The following is a 17,187-nucleotide window of genomic DNA, read 5'->3' as shown; positions in this document are numbered from 1 at the left end:
GTTATACTGCACCAATAGTACAGTATAACATTACGTTTTACTACATTTATCACAAACAATATTGTATAAAAATACCTGCGTTCGAATGGCCAATTGAATTTTACGGTTTACTATATTTTTATTCATTTTAATCTTAATAGTATTTTTATAACTTATTTCCTCTCTGGCGGTTTACGTCAGTTATTATGAAATTCTAGCTCATTGTGTGTTTATGATGCAGAATTTATTGCTAATAATAATAATTGCAATGAAATAGTGTTGTTTATAAACATTATTAGTTAAATTATTATTAGTTAAGGCTGTAGTGTACAGTGTTGTCGTTTGTTCACAGTTCTATGCAGCAACAGGGTGAGCCAAATGACAAAAACCTACAATGACATCGAAGCGGTAACACGGCTCTTAGAAGAAGTAAGTAAGCATGTACCTGGTAAAATTTAAATGTGTAAATAATTCGTTATCGTAAATACCGGATTTGACAGAATAAAATTTTATACATTTTATCTATCATATCTTTAAATGCCTATTTATAAAACAATACCAAGTCAACACTAGCTAGTACCTACGTCAATAAAGCCATTTTGATCGATGTTTATCGCATTACTGCCCTAAAACCTTTGACCTAGAAACTTACACGATACGTTATGAATTTTAAAACTGCAGTAAATCTGCATTTAGATTATTTTTTAAGACCAGCTTTTTGCGTCATATTTTTTTTATTGTAATTGAATTGCTAAACAGTGTAAGGGCCCGTACAATGCTGTAAATAAAGTGTTAAGCAACATAACTGTATGCATTTCCACCACAATACGGTGTGCGTGAGAAGGCGATATCAAAGAGACAATGCCTTGTATTTAATGAAGCAATCTTGACACATTTTGTTACAATTTATTGGTTTTAATTTACTGTTCCGACGTGTCAAAGTCGTTTCGGCACTATTAATAATAGTTTTGCGATAGGCAACAAAAATATACCTGTATGTCATTTTACCATTTAGACTTATTGAGGTTAATTAACAACGAAAATGGTACTTAATTGGCATAAATCATTCATTTATACCGGAATTAGTTTTGTCATCTTTAAAATTTGTTTTGGTAGTTACGATAGTACAATAGGCTAGTTTCCAACTAGTCAAACCAGTTACTTTTTACTAAACATTAAAACACGAAATTACTATGGAATTTGTGTGAAAAAGGACACTGTGACGTCATAGAAAAACGTGATAAAATGTAGGATTTATTACTACGTTTTTCTTGATTAAAATTTATAAATAAGTTAAATAGAAAAAAGAAAATGTTTTTCATTAGTTATAGATCTGTCTTTATTTAATTTCAAGTACCTATTGGCCCCGATTCCTGCAAACACCGCCTAATTTTATTTTAAGTTATATCCGTCATTTTCATATCCGTCGAAAAGGAAAGGGACGGATGATTCACAGCTCTTAATTTTAGGAAGAACGAGTAAATGAATGTGTCGGGTTTTTGACTGATGTAAAATTTTTAAACGGTTGGTTTAGATTTGTGCTTAAAATTGACGTGTGTTCCATAAATTTTATGCTTGTCAATTACCCGTCCCTTTCCTTTTCGGCGGATAAGAAAATGACAGATATAACTTAAAATAAAATTAGATGGTATTTGCAGGAATTAGCACCATTATTAAAATAAATAATCGCTATAACAAAATTGTGTGAATAGTGATAGCATCTGTTAGTAAAAGTATTTTTAGGATTGAAATTTGCATTCTAAACCAATTCCTCATTTTGTTGTGCAGAAAGAGAAAGATTTGGAGCTTACTGCTCGCATCGGCAAGGAGCTTTTGGCTGCCAACGGCCGATTGGAGGCTCGCGTTACCTCGCTCGAAGGAGAGCTCCGGGGCGCGCGGGACCACATCACGCAACTGCGGCACGAGCTCACTGCCAAGACTGAATTACTGCAGGTAACTGTCGCAGTAAACCATACTGCCGACATAGCAAGCATACATAGTTACATGGTCATCTCGCTCTAAGGTGTCCGACCTTTTTCGTGTCAGTTCTAAATAAGGATATTGCCCGTATGGTCGCATACATTCTGACTCAATAATAAGTGTTTGATTAGTCCAAAACCGAGATTTCGAAAATCAAGCGTATATAGAATCTCCTATGGTCAAATCCACCAGAGCAAAAGCTAAACATTAAATCAAGAACGTTCTTAGAACCTCTGTCAACATCATTGTTCATCGTATCATGCTGGTAGGATAATTAAAACGATAATGATAGATAATTCTATTTTAATAATATCGATAATTTAATCGTTAACATAATGCTCATTGTCTAATCTAATAAAATAAAGTTCCATATCCCGTTGTTCAAACTGAAAGGAATGCAAAATGTCTACTTCTATTTTGAGGCTATCATCACATTATGCACCCATTTTGTCCAGTGCGCAGCGACCACATTACATTCAAAACTTGATGTCGTAGGCGCCATCTAGAACTTAAACGGCTATTTTGGCCACGTGGTGCTTTATAGACTTTAGGCAAGGTCAAGTCAATATAAATAAAGCACAATTAATAAGCAATTCCTCTGCAGGTGTTAACAAATGACACAGAGGAGGTCACAACTCCGACGGAGCCAGAAGAGACGCCTAGTGCGTTTGCGTTGCGCAAGCGCACCGGCGCGCTGGAGCGGGAGAACCGCGCATTGCGCGAGGAGGCCGCGCGGCTCGCCGCCGGCGCCGACCACGCCGAGCTGGCCGAGCAGCGGCTGCTGCGGGACATCGCTCATCAACTCGGTATGTAAGCTAACGAAGATCTTTTCTTTTTCACGTGTTTTCTGTAGATGTCATTCACGTGTTTTCTGTAAATGGGAAGCGCTGAGGAACGACTGGCGTGGATTTGCCGATCTATAGGAGTGGAAACAAAATGGGCCTTGGACAGACAAAAATGGAGAATGCTAAACCGACAAAAGCTCTTAAGTTAAAGATGATGAGGAATGGAAACAGCAAGTGATCTAGACGATTCGTCCGTTCCGATTCCGCTTCCGTTCACGTAAACTCTTGTACACTTGAATCAGAGCGACCTGAACCAACCCACGATTATCAAGTAGGAGATGTACTGTTGAGGTCAGTGATATCCAATAAACAAATAGACTCAGACATTCGCTGAGGAGATTTTGTAAAAAAAGCGTCCGAACCGTGTTGTAAATACGTATACATTAAGTTATGTAGATAGTGTAGGTTCGTTCCCTCATATTAAGATGTTATGGCTGTTCACATTAAGTACAACATCGATTGTACAGTGTAGTCGCTTGTAGCAAGATGCGCCTCGAATATCTTTTTACAGTGATTAGTTGTCTAATTGTTATAGCGGAGATGGATTTTATTACTATGACATCAAATAGTTCAACAACGGTGGTTACGTCTGGATTTGAAATGTTAGTCTACTGAGCATTCGTGCATATCGTTAATCAATACGGTTAACACGCCGCAAAACACTATAATATTCACACTACACAAGTAAATAGCCATCCTAGTAAGTATTTGTCATATACCTATATCGGAATGAAACGATTATAGTGTTGTATAATGATCTCTCTATTCTGTAGTTGTACCACACCCTGGACACTCCGTATAAAAATCTTATTTTTGCCGTCTGCCGCCTCATTTCTAAGTGCGAGCTAGACAGACAGCCCGCGTAGTCCTTAGCGGTCTAAGGCCATTTAAGGGTGTAGGGACCTAAGTACTCTAGTTCCTACCCGTTACCTAGATGGCGTACGTATAGCGGATTCAGTGTATAACGGAAATAAATTAGTCTTTTTCTTTCTGAGGCTTCATTTAAACCTGAAGAAAAAAACAAGGGCCAATATTTTTTATTGTTTGTACTGTAGGTTCTCTAAACCTTCAAGTAGTGGCAAAAAGGTGTAGAGCTCATTTAACTTAGTTTATCTATGATAAAAAAAATCGATCACCGAATGGTGCATCTATTGTTGCTGAAAATGATATAGCGAGGGTCCCAACACCCTTAAGGCTAAAACAAGGCCCAGTGGGGATGAGGTCGGCGCCCGGGAGAGTGACGCAATGTTCTATGGTTATACTGTAAACTTGTGTTAGACATCACATTACCTGAAATACTCGACGATGAGTAGTGAAAGCGTACAGCAATGAAAATAAATATAAACTATATATTGGAAATCTTCCTCGAATGAAGTACATCGTAAAATTAATAAAGTGTCGCCGCAAAGCGGATCTTCGGCTCATCGATCGACCATGTAATATGGCGACGGCTTTGCGCGAATTTACATAAGCTCGCTATGTTCTATCGTAAACGATTTGAAACCTTATGAATCTGCTAACGCTAAGCATACATGTACATGTGACAGTTTGGCAGTTTAGAACTTGAACTAGAAATAATATAGGCTCTCTTTTGACCACAATCTCACGTGATGGTAAGTGACGATGTGGTCTAGGGCGGATCGCGCTTACCTAACAAATGATTATTTACTTAATTTTAAAAGAAAGTAAATAAATCAAGTAGGTATGTAGTAATTTGAATTATCAATACAATCGGTAAGTAAAGCCTTTTATTTATAAACCAATCGTTATTATGTTGATTCAGTCAATCGTGACGAAAGCGTGTATATTGCGTTTAATCTTATCCAATTATTTGAGGAATTCGTTTAAAGAAATTATGATCCGTGACGCGATTATAAAGTTTTTACGAATTACTTGCATCGATCTGATAAAACGAGGTGCATATAATGATATGTACACATACATTCTACATTTTCACATCACTACATACTAGTACTATTGTTTTTTTCTGTCATGTATTCAACACTACAAATATGTTTAATTGTTTGTCGCGCGCAATTCGTTCCATAACTTCGAAACTTACACACATTGTATCTAACTTGTAATTATGTAAAAGTACAAGTATATACATATTTTGTTGAATAAGTGTGCACAGTTTAAACACAATGTAAACTTCTTTACACAATATTACTATCGTAATTGTTTCCTTTATCAACTGATATGAAATAAGTTTATATCAAGTTTTATCAACATTGTCGAGTACCTACTTAAGCTATCGGTTGAACACCTTTGTTTTTGTATTGTTTGATATGGTTTCCTTGAAGAAAGAAGAAAAATGCCTACAGGTTGAAGAAGATAGGGCTTGGTGGGACAAGGTGGCCTAGCAGCGTGTTTTCTTATAAGGTTTGCACCCTGTCAGACCATACTTGTTTCAACTTGTCCCTTTATCAGCAGTACCTGAAGAAAATTATCTTTACAGAAGACCTGATGACTTGAACAATGAACTATTACCCGTTTTCTTAAGCTATTGAATAGATGTATTATTAATAATGATGATATTGGATAATGATACCATATTAGGATGAAATGCAAGGAAATAATATGTAGGTAATTTCTGGAATTTATGTGTACCTGTGCTATTGTTAGTTATTGTATATGACTGAGAATGGAGTTCCGTAACAGCTCTTGTGTAGAAAAATAACCATAATTCAGGACAATAACCATTACATATGCATTAGACGATAGGAAATAAATAAACAGCATGTTTGCGTCAGTTGTTTTCTGCAAGAAATATTTCGAGGACGTGAATTATTTTATACATAAATTATTCACGTCTATAATCTGTACTTTGGTAGGGCGAGAATTGTGTCGTGTACTAGCTTCAAGATAAATTATGAAATTCTGATTACTAAATAAAACGGATCTAAAATAACGAAAATATTTTATTTTTTCTATTTACCTTATTTATGAATTTTAATCAAGAAATATGCAATAATAAGTTCGACGTTTTATCACGTTTTTTATGTTGCCACAGTGTGCTTTTTCATACAATTCCATAGTAATTTCATGTTTTGACGTATAGTAAAAAGCAACTGATTTGACTAATTGGAAACTAGCCTATTATAGCATCTTAAATGTGCTTTTTTAAATAATCAGTTACATAATAGATTACCAGCACATTATCACCATGCCAGACGTTATTCCAAAGTCAAATTGCGTCTTGCCAGCAATGATAGATGGCGCATTCTCGGTATATTTATTTCTCGCTCAGAATTTCCGGGTCTGAACTTTCGTTTCCAATAAATTGACGTGTTGTATGTTTTCAGCCAGCGCGAACTCAGAGGCTAGTGTGTTGGGTACGGAGCTGATAGAAGAGAGGCAGAGGGCGTTGGAGCTGCAGCAACAACTTGACTCTGCTAACACCAGACTTGCGGCCACTGAGAGGAATTTTCAGCAGGTAAGCAGTTTTATAAAGAAGTTTTACTTTAGGCCGCATCGTCAATTCTTTTTCGAGATTGTTTTCAAACGTGATTTTATTTTGAAAAAAAAAAAAAAAAACATGTAACCGGTATATTTCACAGCACATAAAGATTCCAGTAGAAAATACTATAAGTATTATTTATATATAAAAGTACACCAATGACTAATATAATCTTCTATTGTGTGGGTTGTAAGGTGGATTACCAACTTCATCAACCCTGATGTCAGGGTTATTATTGAGCCACCAAAGGCCTCTCATGACTCATGTAATGACTACGTACTTACATCAGTAATGAGTTACCGGGACCGACAGCTTAACGTGCCTTCCGAAGCACGGATCATCTTACTTTTGGACAATTGGGTGATCAGCCTGTAATGTCCTAATCAAACTAGGGATCACAAAGTGATTTTTGTGATTTGTCCCAACCGGGATAATATATTAATACTTTAAACTACAAGTTAAACCGAGAATTGGGCTTTTACATAAGCCACAATAAAGTGTACACAATATCATATATACATTATACAAACTAGATCTTAAAGTTATTTGCAATTACTTGTAAGTTTATAACATTATTTTTTCTAACTATTCATTCTTTAAATTTATTTTTGTCTAAGTATTATTATATATTCACTCGCTGTCCTACTTTTATACAATATTGCGTTTACGATACAATAGAGTAATAATTTATATCGGTCGTTTCAATATCAACCATTAAAGTATGAAAACAATTGATAATATCATAAGTTATATTTGATTAAAGATAACACATAAAATGACAGAAATATTTTTATTTGTAAAAGTGTATAATTATTTTATTATTATAGTTATATTATTATAATCGTTTTATGTTTAAAATACTGGTGAATTATAAATAAAATTAGAATTTTATTAAATATACTTTTTTAATTATTATTATTTTTCATTTGAAGGTCTTTTCTTACATGGTTTCATTCTCGATAAAAAGAATTACAACCTAGGAAACGTAAGCAGTTTCAAATTAGATTATTATGTCTGGACTGAAACATCAATTATGTGGCTTTCTTTCGTCAATACACTTCCCTTCAAAGTAGCTAGACGAATAAATACATCTTTTTTTTCAGTTATCTGCTGAACACGAACATACCGTACGAATATTAGAAATAACAAGAGACAATCAAAATGCACTCGCAGCGGAATTGGCAGACGCGAAGGTAAGGGGATTTTTTAAATAATAATATTTGACTTTTTTAAAATTAATCATGTTCAAGAAAAATTAATCAAGAAAAAATTCGATGAAAAGAATCGATATGTTATGTTATGTATGTTGTTGCGGCGTCCTGATTATTTTTTTTATTACAGTTTCTTTCATCGTAAGGTTTTCTGAAAAAAAAAAAAATCTATTTAGCAATAAGGCTGTCAATTATACATATTTTTGTACTGTTTTTTGTTTTAAATGCAATAAAATAAAGATTATTTGTATTGTATAGTGAAAAGTGTGCTATTATCACACCCTGGACAGTCCCTACAAAAATCTCATACTAAACATGTGCCGCTTAAAACGTAAATGCGAGCGAGACGGGCAATTCGCGCAAATTGTTCAGTCGAATTATATGATAATTGGATTCAATTTTGCTTGGCTCTCAAATACTTTAATCCACGTTCATCCCTGGTTTATTTTTATTTGTAAGATGGATAGCTATTATTTATGTATGTACGTGAAATAAGCCCGAAATTGACGGTGTCACATAAGTTCCTGGATATGTTTTGCTAGTATAAAACTATCAAGAAAACACGTTTTCTTATCAAACACCTGTTAGATAATTATACACAGGCGTATTTCTAATCTATGTGCCAAGTCTCGTGACTTATTGAATCATTAGTGTAATTTTAGTTAGAGAAGTTAGTGTTTTGTAGACATATTGGAAGTACACAATAATGTTTACGTAATATGTAGTAAATTTGACAATATCACGACGTCTGTAAGTAAGCCGTGTAATGCGGAGGCTAAATAAATATAGCCCATAAAGTTTCGACAAAAGAGACAAGATAGTTCGTAAACTGATGTTGATCATTGAGCAAGAAAGTAATTATTACTAGAAGCAAACTCAGACACACAGAGGAGTGTAAGTTACTTAATACACATCCATGGACACGGAGCATTGACTTTTCATATATAATCTTGGAATATGAACATAACCATACATTACGTGACTCTGCAAGAATTGACAACATTTAATTTTTTCTAAGGTGCCTTAAATTGTAAACCATTTGGAGATACTCCTATGATTTACACAAACCACATTTTTTCAGATTCTTTAATTCAGTAGTGATAGAAATATCTTGAAAAATCGCTGAGGTCTGAAGAGGAAGGCAGTGTTTCCTATTTAAATAAGAATTTTCGAAATCACATAAAAAGCAGGGGTTGAAATTTTGAAATATTGTCAGGTGTTATCACACAAACGCCATTGATCAGGAGTCGAATTGAACATCACCTGTAGACGTAGTTAGTACCCTCGAAAGTGTTTAAATATATTCATGTTTTTATAAAGCAGAGATTGCCATCTAAAACTGAAGTCTGCCTTTTCTGTCTTCGTTCTCTAATTTCAGTTTCATCGCAAGTTAGTAATAACTCTTATACATGAAACACAAAAGAGTTGATATCGTTAAGCTATTTTTTTCACCAAACCCTTGATGACGACAGGAGCGGTACGCAGAGATCGCAGCACACCTCGCGGAGGCGCAAGAGCAGCTGCGTCAGCTGCGCAAGCGCGGCGAGCCGGTGCGCGGGCTCATGCCAAGCGTGGCTGCCGCCGCCGGCCTGCTGCCCGCGTCCCTGCACCGAGAGATGCACTCCTCCGTCTTCTCCGAGCTCAGCCTCGACTCTGGCATCGGCGATCCGCTGGCACAGTAAGTACAGGACGTACCCACAAATCATTTCTCCCTAGCTGTGGTGTTACCCTTGTAATGGGTAACAAATAACAACTACACATTGGTACTTTGGTTATGCACAGCAATGCTGACAGCACGTTCGTCCCGAATGGGCGGTAAGCTAAAAAAAGATATACCCCCTAATCCCTAAAGATAAGTATGCGCCATAAACTGACCTCATCAACCTTGGTGTCAGGGCTTAGTAGCCCTACTTGACCGCCATATTGACATACTTACTCGATGATGTACAGTCATGAGCAATATCATGTATCTACTTTAGAACCCTGTCGCACTATCATATTTGACATTTAATGAGACTTACGGTTAAATTTGTCAAAAAAGTTTATGTGACATGGTTACAAAGTGTATGTACACATTAGTACACGTGACCGTAGACTTGGGTTAATGAGACCGGTCATTGATCTCATAACCCACACGACAGCAGAAGAAGAAGCACTATAAAACATATACCATATTAGACAACAAATATCAAAGTACAAGAATTATTCTTTTTCTTCGCAGCTCAAGCATGCAAAAGGTGTTTGAGACCGTGCAGTGCGCGTCGCGATGGTCGGGCGGGTCTCTGTCGGGCTCCGACGTGCCGGACGCCCCGCTGGTGGCGCCCTCTACACACACACGGTCCGGTTCCTTGCTCCTCAAACAACCACCTAAACCCTCCAGCGACTCGTTCTTAGACGACATCTCTGATGCCGAGTCCGATGATTTGTATCCGTAAGTATTTTGTTTATTAATTTTAATATACATACATAATAGCCTATATACGTCCCACTGCTGGGCACAGGCCTCCCCTCAATCAACCGGAGCGGGTATGGAGCATACTCCACCACGCTGCTCCACTGCCCTCCGAAGCACGGAATCAATTTTTTCAGCCAATCAGGTGAATCAAGCCTGTAAAGTCCTTACCAAACAAAGGACTCTCACAAAGTGATTTCGACAATGTCCCCATAGAGAATCGAACCCGGACCTCCAGATCGTGAGCCTAACGTTCTAACCACTAAACCACTGAGGCTGTTATTAATTTAAATTTTAATATAGTCATATTTTAATTATAATGGCTAGATTGAGGGTGTTAATGACATCTTAACGAATACTGAGGCGGATGATTCAGACCATGATCCCGAGTTAATATCAAGTGGAATTTCCTGCCAGAAAATTCATTAAAATGTTAGTGTATTTTTAAATTATTTTCTGTTCTATACTTTTGCGACGGAAAATTCCACTTGATAACTACTCAGAATAAAAGTATGAATGATCCCTCAAAGTTTTCGCCACGATATAATACGTCTAGTTTCGGTTTATTATCAACTGCTCGTGCGGTCAATGCACACACTATCTGGCCCAGCGTTCCTCAAGTCGCGGTCGCCATAAACTTTAAATCCGATTTTAGAGAATTGATTGCCGTGAGTAATTATTCTTTGCGTAGTATCATTCTTCACTACATGTTGATTTGAACGGTTTGTTGATTAATTTGCCAGAAAAAGCCAACCTTAAACCAAATGCATGAGAAATAATGTTCAGTACTAGTATTGTGTCAACAAAACTCCGATACGCGCGAATTAGGATCATTTCATGTGTGTTTACGTACTGAATTTTCCCTCGCGAGTGCCGCGGAAGATACGTAACAACTGTATTGTAACATTGTGTCGTATTTTTTGCGAATTCGCTGCCGTTTTACTGACAGTCGGGGTTTTTCTACCGTGTGGCGTTACGTGTCTTCCGGTTGTTTTTTTGATTATAATAAGCAGTTGCTCTTATGATTGATTTACACATAATATTGTTGTTTTATCGGAGTGTCGTAGGAATATTTAGAGAGTTGTTTCTTTCCTGTATGTTGGAGGTTGTCGATACGATGCTGTTTGCAAGAACGTATGTTACATTAAAACTTTGTTGATAAGTAGTTTAATATTTTTTAGTAAACAATTTGCAATTTTATAATAAATTTTAAGTAAACTAAACTAAACATAATTAAAGCTACACGAAAGTGTTCGAGAGCAAAAGATTTTTAAAAACATAAAATAATTAGATTTAATTAAAACACTACAATTTTGGTTTCGGCAATATCTTTCTTTCAAAGTTTTTCATTAATCAAATTCTACATTCATACTTTTGGGTTTGTCATAGTCTTATTTTTACTAACAACTCACCAGCCCTTTCCTTTTATGTCTATATATTTTTTTTACCTACATTTTATTTATCACAGTGGTGGCCAAGGCGTAGGTGTGCCTGGTGCGCCAGGGGCGGCAGAATTGGCTGCGGCACTCCGAAGACTTACACCTCAAGAGATCAACTCCCGTCGTGCGTCCCTCGCCGCCTCGCATGTCTTGCGGCATAAGCGATATGCTGGTATGTAACATTGATACGTTATTTGATTTAATTTACAGGAATGTCATCATGTCATGTTAAGGATACTTTGGTACAGGTGATGAGCTGGGAGAGATCGCGCAGATATGTTTCGTTAAGTTTTGTACGCCCCTTTTTTGTACTCTTTCATACAAACAATAACAGGTTAAATATAACACTATTAACGATAGTGATCTAACTTAGTTGTGCACTGATACTAATGTGTGGCAAAAGCCATATTTTCTACAAATAATAGACATTGTCTGAAACCGAGAGGAGATACATAGTGCGTCTGAAAATACCTATATAATTGTAATGTAATTTAAATTAAAGGTAACGTCTCACGAGGCATTACTAATTATTTATTCTTCACTGTTTGAGATTGACCAATCTACACCACGAACGAAGCGTGTTGCAGAGTATGTTTACATTTTCGTCTGTATTATCGTAGTTGGGCATTTAGGTAATGCGAGTACTTACTACTTTTCGACAATATAATATCGTACAGTTACAATTCTACATGTTCTATAGGGCCCTCTACTCGCTCAAGAAATAGTTGGCAATCTATAACTGAGGATAGATTCGCACCAAGCCTCTTCACCGTGACAGGTGAGTTACAGAATAAGTTGCCACTTACCAGCTTTTTCTTGTAGCGAGGGAGATTCTGTACTATACACACACCTATACAGCTATGGAGACACTCAGGTACACGCTTGGTAACTGTGACTGCACTATTATCAAGAATGTTTTGTCTCCGATCAGTTATCAGATGTGTACTCGCATGTCAGTTGTCGTTTCCCGCTGTGTACGATAAGACGTCAGTTGCACTCTTTCAAATATTTCACCAGTACGAGTCTACGAAGGGCTTCGCTATTCATTGTGCGCACTGAAAAACCTTGGTAATTATATTCGTCGCTACTTCAAGCACGTTACTACTATAAATAAATGGGTATGCACGTAGTTACGGTTTGGGGCCAACTTCAGTGACGAAAACAGGCTTTTTTATATACAGTTACGCAAACAGAACTGTCATCAACATCATTGCAGCTTTTCACTGTTCACTGCTGGATATAGGCCAGTTTAAGGACATGTAATCTGAGAATATCCTAATTACCACGCTTGGCGAGCCAGTCGGTGTTTGCAGTACAATATAATTAGTTACATACTTGTAAATTTATACCATTTTTATTCATGTTTTAGTTATTTTTTCGGTGGCAGTTACTTCTTTTTAGATATATCCTCATAGTGCTATCGCGAGCGCTGTACCGCGTCTTAGGTGGCCACAGATTTGCGGCGAGGAAAAGTGATGGAATGAATTCAAATAATGCTTACGACAGACAGAGACAGATAGAGTGACCGCAGTGCGGCTACCTACAGGCGCGGAACAGCGCGAGCCTACTATAATTATTGCAAGGTTTAAAGTGTTATTTGCATTTTTTATTTATGTTTCAATCAGAACGGGACCAAAGCGAAGAGAGTGCGGTCTGGGGAGCGGGCGCGGCGGGAGGGCTGGCTCAATTCCGAGCGCCTCACAAACTGCAGATCGTGAAACCTATGGAGGGGTCACTCACCTTACACACTTGGGCGCAGCTCGCTAAACCTACCATGTCGGGTAAGTGTTTTGTTTACATCTGACTCCTTTTATAGATAATGATTGAAGTGTTATGCACACTGCTTGTACAGGTAAGAAGTGGTCCTATCTAAATGTCGCAGTAAGACAGAAATAGACTGAACTCGAAGAGTATTATTATGCATTCTGTAAATCTAGATAAATGTTTCCATTTTGACATAACAATAAACTTCTGAATGCAAGCAATATCTAATCAATAGTACTTTATGTAATCAATCATCATAGGTGTAAACTGACTTTATATTGTGTGTCATCATATCTTGTTTTAAGTCTTTAAAAACATGATTCAAGGGCATCTAATACTCAATGATTCTTATAGCTTGTTCTATCTGAATATTTCAGTCATTATATGGGTAACTTTGTGACCAGGTCTGCTAGAAGATCAAGAAGGCGTGGGGGTGCGCGGGGCGCGGTCGGCGACCGGCCTGGGGTTGCGGGTGTACCGACTGTCAGACGTGGAGGAGGACGACGATATGCCGCGGCTGCCGCACTCCAGCCATGTCTACACCTTTACTAACAGGTGAGCTGGATATTATATGAGGAGACTGTTGAACGGATGGACGGATACAGTGGCAAATATAACAGTTATCAATGACACGTATCGTTCCTTTCCAGCACGGTGCTGCACCCGAACGATGGCAGCTTGGTCGGCAGCAGCGTGAGCAGCGTGTGCAGCAGCGGCATGAGCAGCCTGTCGAGCAGCGTGCTGGGCTCGGCGTGGAGCTCGCGGCTGACGTCGCGGCGCTCGTCGGCCGCCGTGTCGCCCGTGCACTCGCGCCGCGAGTCCATGTGCGTGCCACCCTCGCGGCCGCACTGGTCGCCCACCGCCACGCCCGCCAATAGCCCGCTGCTCGGCTCCCCCGACTCCTCGCCGCCGTCCACGCCGCGGCCCGGCGACGCGCCGCCCTCGCTGCACGCGCTCATCGCCAGCGGCACCTCCATCCTGCGGCGCCGCTTCCTCGCCTCGCCCAACTCGGACGGCTCGCCGGCGCCCATCGCCCTCCAGACCCCCGGCTCGCTGTACACGGGGCTCATGCACCGCAGCCCGATGGAGCAGCTGACGTGCCTGAAGCGCACGCTGCGCTCGCCGGCCGCACCGCCGGAACGCAGCGGCTCGCTGGAGACGCCGATGGGCGTGCCGGCGCACCCGGGCGAGGGCGCGCTGGAGGCGGCGACGGGCCCTGTAGCGCGGAGGCCGCGAGCGCGCGCGCCCCGGCCGCGCGCCGACCTCGGCACGGTTGGATCGGCGCCGCCCTCGCTGCCGGCGCCGACGCACCAGTCCCCGCTGGGCACGCTCAGCAACCTGCTGTTCGGCCGCAAGGGCGGGCTGCTGTGAGAGCGGCGCGCGTCTCGACGTCGGCGAGCGAGATATATTTTCACTTCGAGGTGCCGTGTTCCCGATGAACGTTCGATCTGAGCGTTTAGGCTTATTATTTTGCTACTTGTGATTTAGCTTTAGATATCTTTATAGGTTTTTTTTCTACATCGTACCTATTGTATAGGCGTACTAGGAAAATGGACGTACGTCTCGTTAGATGATTTTTACTATTTGAATTCTTTATGTTGTGAATTATGCGATTTTATTATCTTTTGACGTATATTTTTTCTTAGAGAATTTTTCTTGAGAGTCCGCTGCATTTATCCGACTGATCTATGGATATGTTAACTGGCAGCTCTTTTTCTAACTTCCTTTTGTAATTTATAATCACGAACGAAAATGTCGAAGTTCATGATGGCATTTTATATTTCTCTCTTAAACATTCCTAGTGAAGAGCTCAATGTTATTAGGTGATCGACCTGCGTGCAGAGAGAATTGTCGCGAGGACCAAGCGTGCACTTAAAATTATGGGAACTTTTGAAACCAAAAATTGATTTATACGATCGAAATGAAACCAGTAAGCATTAAACGAATTATTGGATTTCTTTATGTTTGCTTTAGATACTTAATGACTTAAATCGATTTTATTTAATGATAATAAATGTAGGGATCCATCCCGTTGCTGAGCAGTCTGTCTCAGTATTGATTAGGGGTTGTAATATTTATTTATATTAGGTAAATAGTGAGACTTAACACTTAGTTTTGTAGCGGGAGCTATCAAACTTAGGATTAATTCATACAGATATCAGATTCATGATCGCTCCTAGTGTCACGTTCGTAATGATCATTCTTGTGACATTGTAATGTATCATTGTAAATAATCAATTTCCATTAATCTAGAAGAGTACAAATTATTTATGTTAATCAGAAAACTTGGAATATTTACTGCAAATAGCGGAAGCCAAATAATTTTGTTCAGAATACTAAAAATGTTAAATGTGTTTAGTTTCGCAAGATTATCACAATAATTTACAGATGTAAATAATACAATTTTAACGTTAAATCGGGGGAAGTTCTAGTATGTTTATAGTTGCTTGAAATTTGTTCATAGGTTTTGGTAAAATTGTTACTAACATAGGGTCTGAATAAAATAATGGTGCATGCCATAGTGTAAGTAGTTTCGAAATTCATTGAAGTGGAAAACGTAAGAGGGCGAATGGGAATTGTCGATTGCCTGTGACACTGAATAAGAAACGTGATAAGGATGTTAATGTTAATAAATAATAAAATCAATTAGCTAAAAATCGATACTATTTTTGGTAAATTTAGTCCACACGATATGGATGGATGTTTCTTATTCAGGGTCACATAGCTCCTAAAGAGGTTTCTCTCCGTTATGATCGATTTTATTAGTTAAATTCACCATGCTATCGTTTAGGTTATTGAAATCGGTGCTAGATAGACATACCAGTGATGTTTTTCGAAACGGTGTGATAATGTTAATCGCACGCGAAATTATGATTTGAAATTGCTCTACTATTATTGTTTACTGGTGTTGTTTTTCGTTTTAATTATAAAATTGTGAAGTTTGTAAACATATCGGCGTATTATGTAGACAATGGGAACTTTCTAATAGATTTACGAAGTGTACAATCATCTAAGCAAAAGATTTGGGGGGCTAAAAGGGCCATATCAAAGCAATCTAAAAAAAGCAATATTGCAATTCGATATTTGCGCATATAAAAGTAAATGCGCAATGTCAAAATAGCAATATTGCTTTTTTAGGTGAATTGCTTTGATAGATACACCGTATCATCTGTCAAAGACTTAGCAGGTCTGTAAAGTAATGATTGATAAATCAATGAATGAGTCAATCACAATCATTTATTTATGATAATTCGTCATTGAAGGTTTTTTGTATTAAATGCAAGAAAATAAAATCCAATTAATTATTTAATTCGACAATAAAATAGAAAAAAAGAACCATCTTATCTGAAGTATTTGTTCTGAGGTTCTACTAATATGCCGTTATGAATAGGAGAATATTTGGAGGTAGTCAACAATGTAAGGCTGTGAGGCGACGAATGTGAGATGATGAGTGCATTGCCAGAATCAGGTCCATACAGCAGAGACTAAGGCACAAATTGTAGGGAATTTGTTGAGATTTGACGATTGCAACAAAGTAATTATGATTGTATCATAACAGAAATATAATTTATTCAAAGTATTCCGTGTTTTCTTTGACATTTTTCATCCAGTTATTTCATTTTCGGAGGTATGTGACCTAACCTGTATTGGGCTGGTTTTCCCTTCGCGGGTTGGAAGGTCAGACAGGCAGTCGCTTCTGTAAAAACCGGAACTGTCAAATCTTCAGGGAGATGATGATGATCCAGTTATGGCAGACCAGAAAATGTTGTGACTTCGATGCCAGGTTTGTTGAGTGCCGTTGAGATGAACTGATTATAAAATTATAACATGGATCGGGGAAGTCGATCATTTTTGTACCCAAAGAGTAAAGTAACATATTGTAACCCTATTTGTCTGCACCACCCAGAGCTAAACTAGGCCGCAAAATATAACAAAAAAGAGGATTCGTTCTTTTTTATTTACCTACGTATGTTTGGCTGGACAAGCGGAGTGCGCTTCGCGTACCTGGTACAAAATTTAAGAATAACCTACTGATCTTATGTCGAAAAAATAATGT

The 17,187-nt window shown here is 38.3% G+C and overlaps 1 protein-coding gene across 7 annotated transcripts in view; it reads left to right on the top strand.

Moving 5' to 3' along the window:
• LOC126367528 (trafficking kinesin-binding protein milt) overlaps positions 1 to 16,710 on the top strand; it is a 38,996-nt gene extending 22,286 nt beyond the window's left edge. For all 7 annotated transcript variants that reach the window (XM_050011097.1, XM_050011101.1, XM_050011096.1 and 4 more), the window contains 11 exons: positions 332 to 408; positions 1,768 to 1,932; positions 2,564 to 2,765; positions 6,110 to 6,240; positions 7,368 to 7,457; positions 8,948 to 9,153; positions 9,697 to 9,906; positions 11,396 to 11,538; positions 12,992 to 13,147; positions 13,535 to 13,685; positions 13,781 to 16,710. In XM_050011097.1, coding sequence (XP_049867054.1) covers positions 332 to 408; positions 1,768 to 1,932; positions 2,564 to 2,765; positions 6,110 to 6,240; positions 7,368 to 7,457; positions 8,948 to 9,153; positions 9,697 to 9,906; positions 11,396 to 11,538; positions 12,992 to 13,147; positions 13,535 to 13,685; positions 13,781 to 14,501 — 2,252 coding nt within the window. In that variant the 3' untranslated portion in view covers positions 14,502 to 16,710. The remainder of the gene's footprint in view (positions 1 to 331; positions 409 to 1,767; positions 1,933 to 2,563; positions 2,766 to 6,109; positions 6,241 to 7,367; positions 7,458 to 8,947; positions 9,154 to 9,696; positions 9,907 to 11,395; positions 11,539 to 12,991; positions 13,148 to 13,534; positions 13,686 to 13,780) is intronic.
• The last annotated feature ends 477 nt before the right edge of the window (positions 16,711 to 17,187 follow it).

Source organism: Pectinophora gossypiella, chromosome 6 (genome assembly GCF_024362695.1).
Source record: "Pectinophora gossypiella chromosome 6, ilPecGoss1.1, whole genome shotgun sequence".
In the NCBI taxonomy this organism is placed as follows: Eukaryota; Metazoa; Arthropoda; class Insecta; order Lepidoptera; family Gelechiidae; genus Pectinophora; species Pectinophora gossypiella.
Note: the sequence above shows the minus strand (reverse complement) of the source record. Positions and strands in the feature narration are given on the sequence as shown.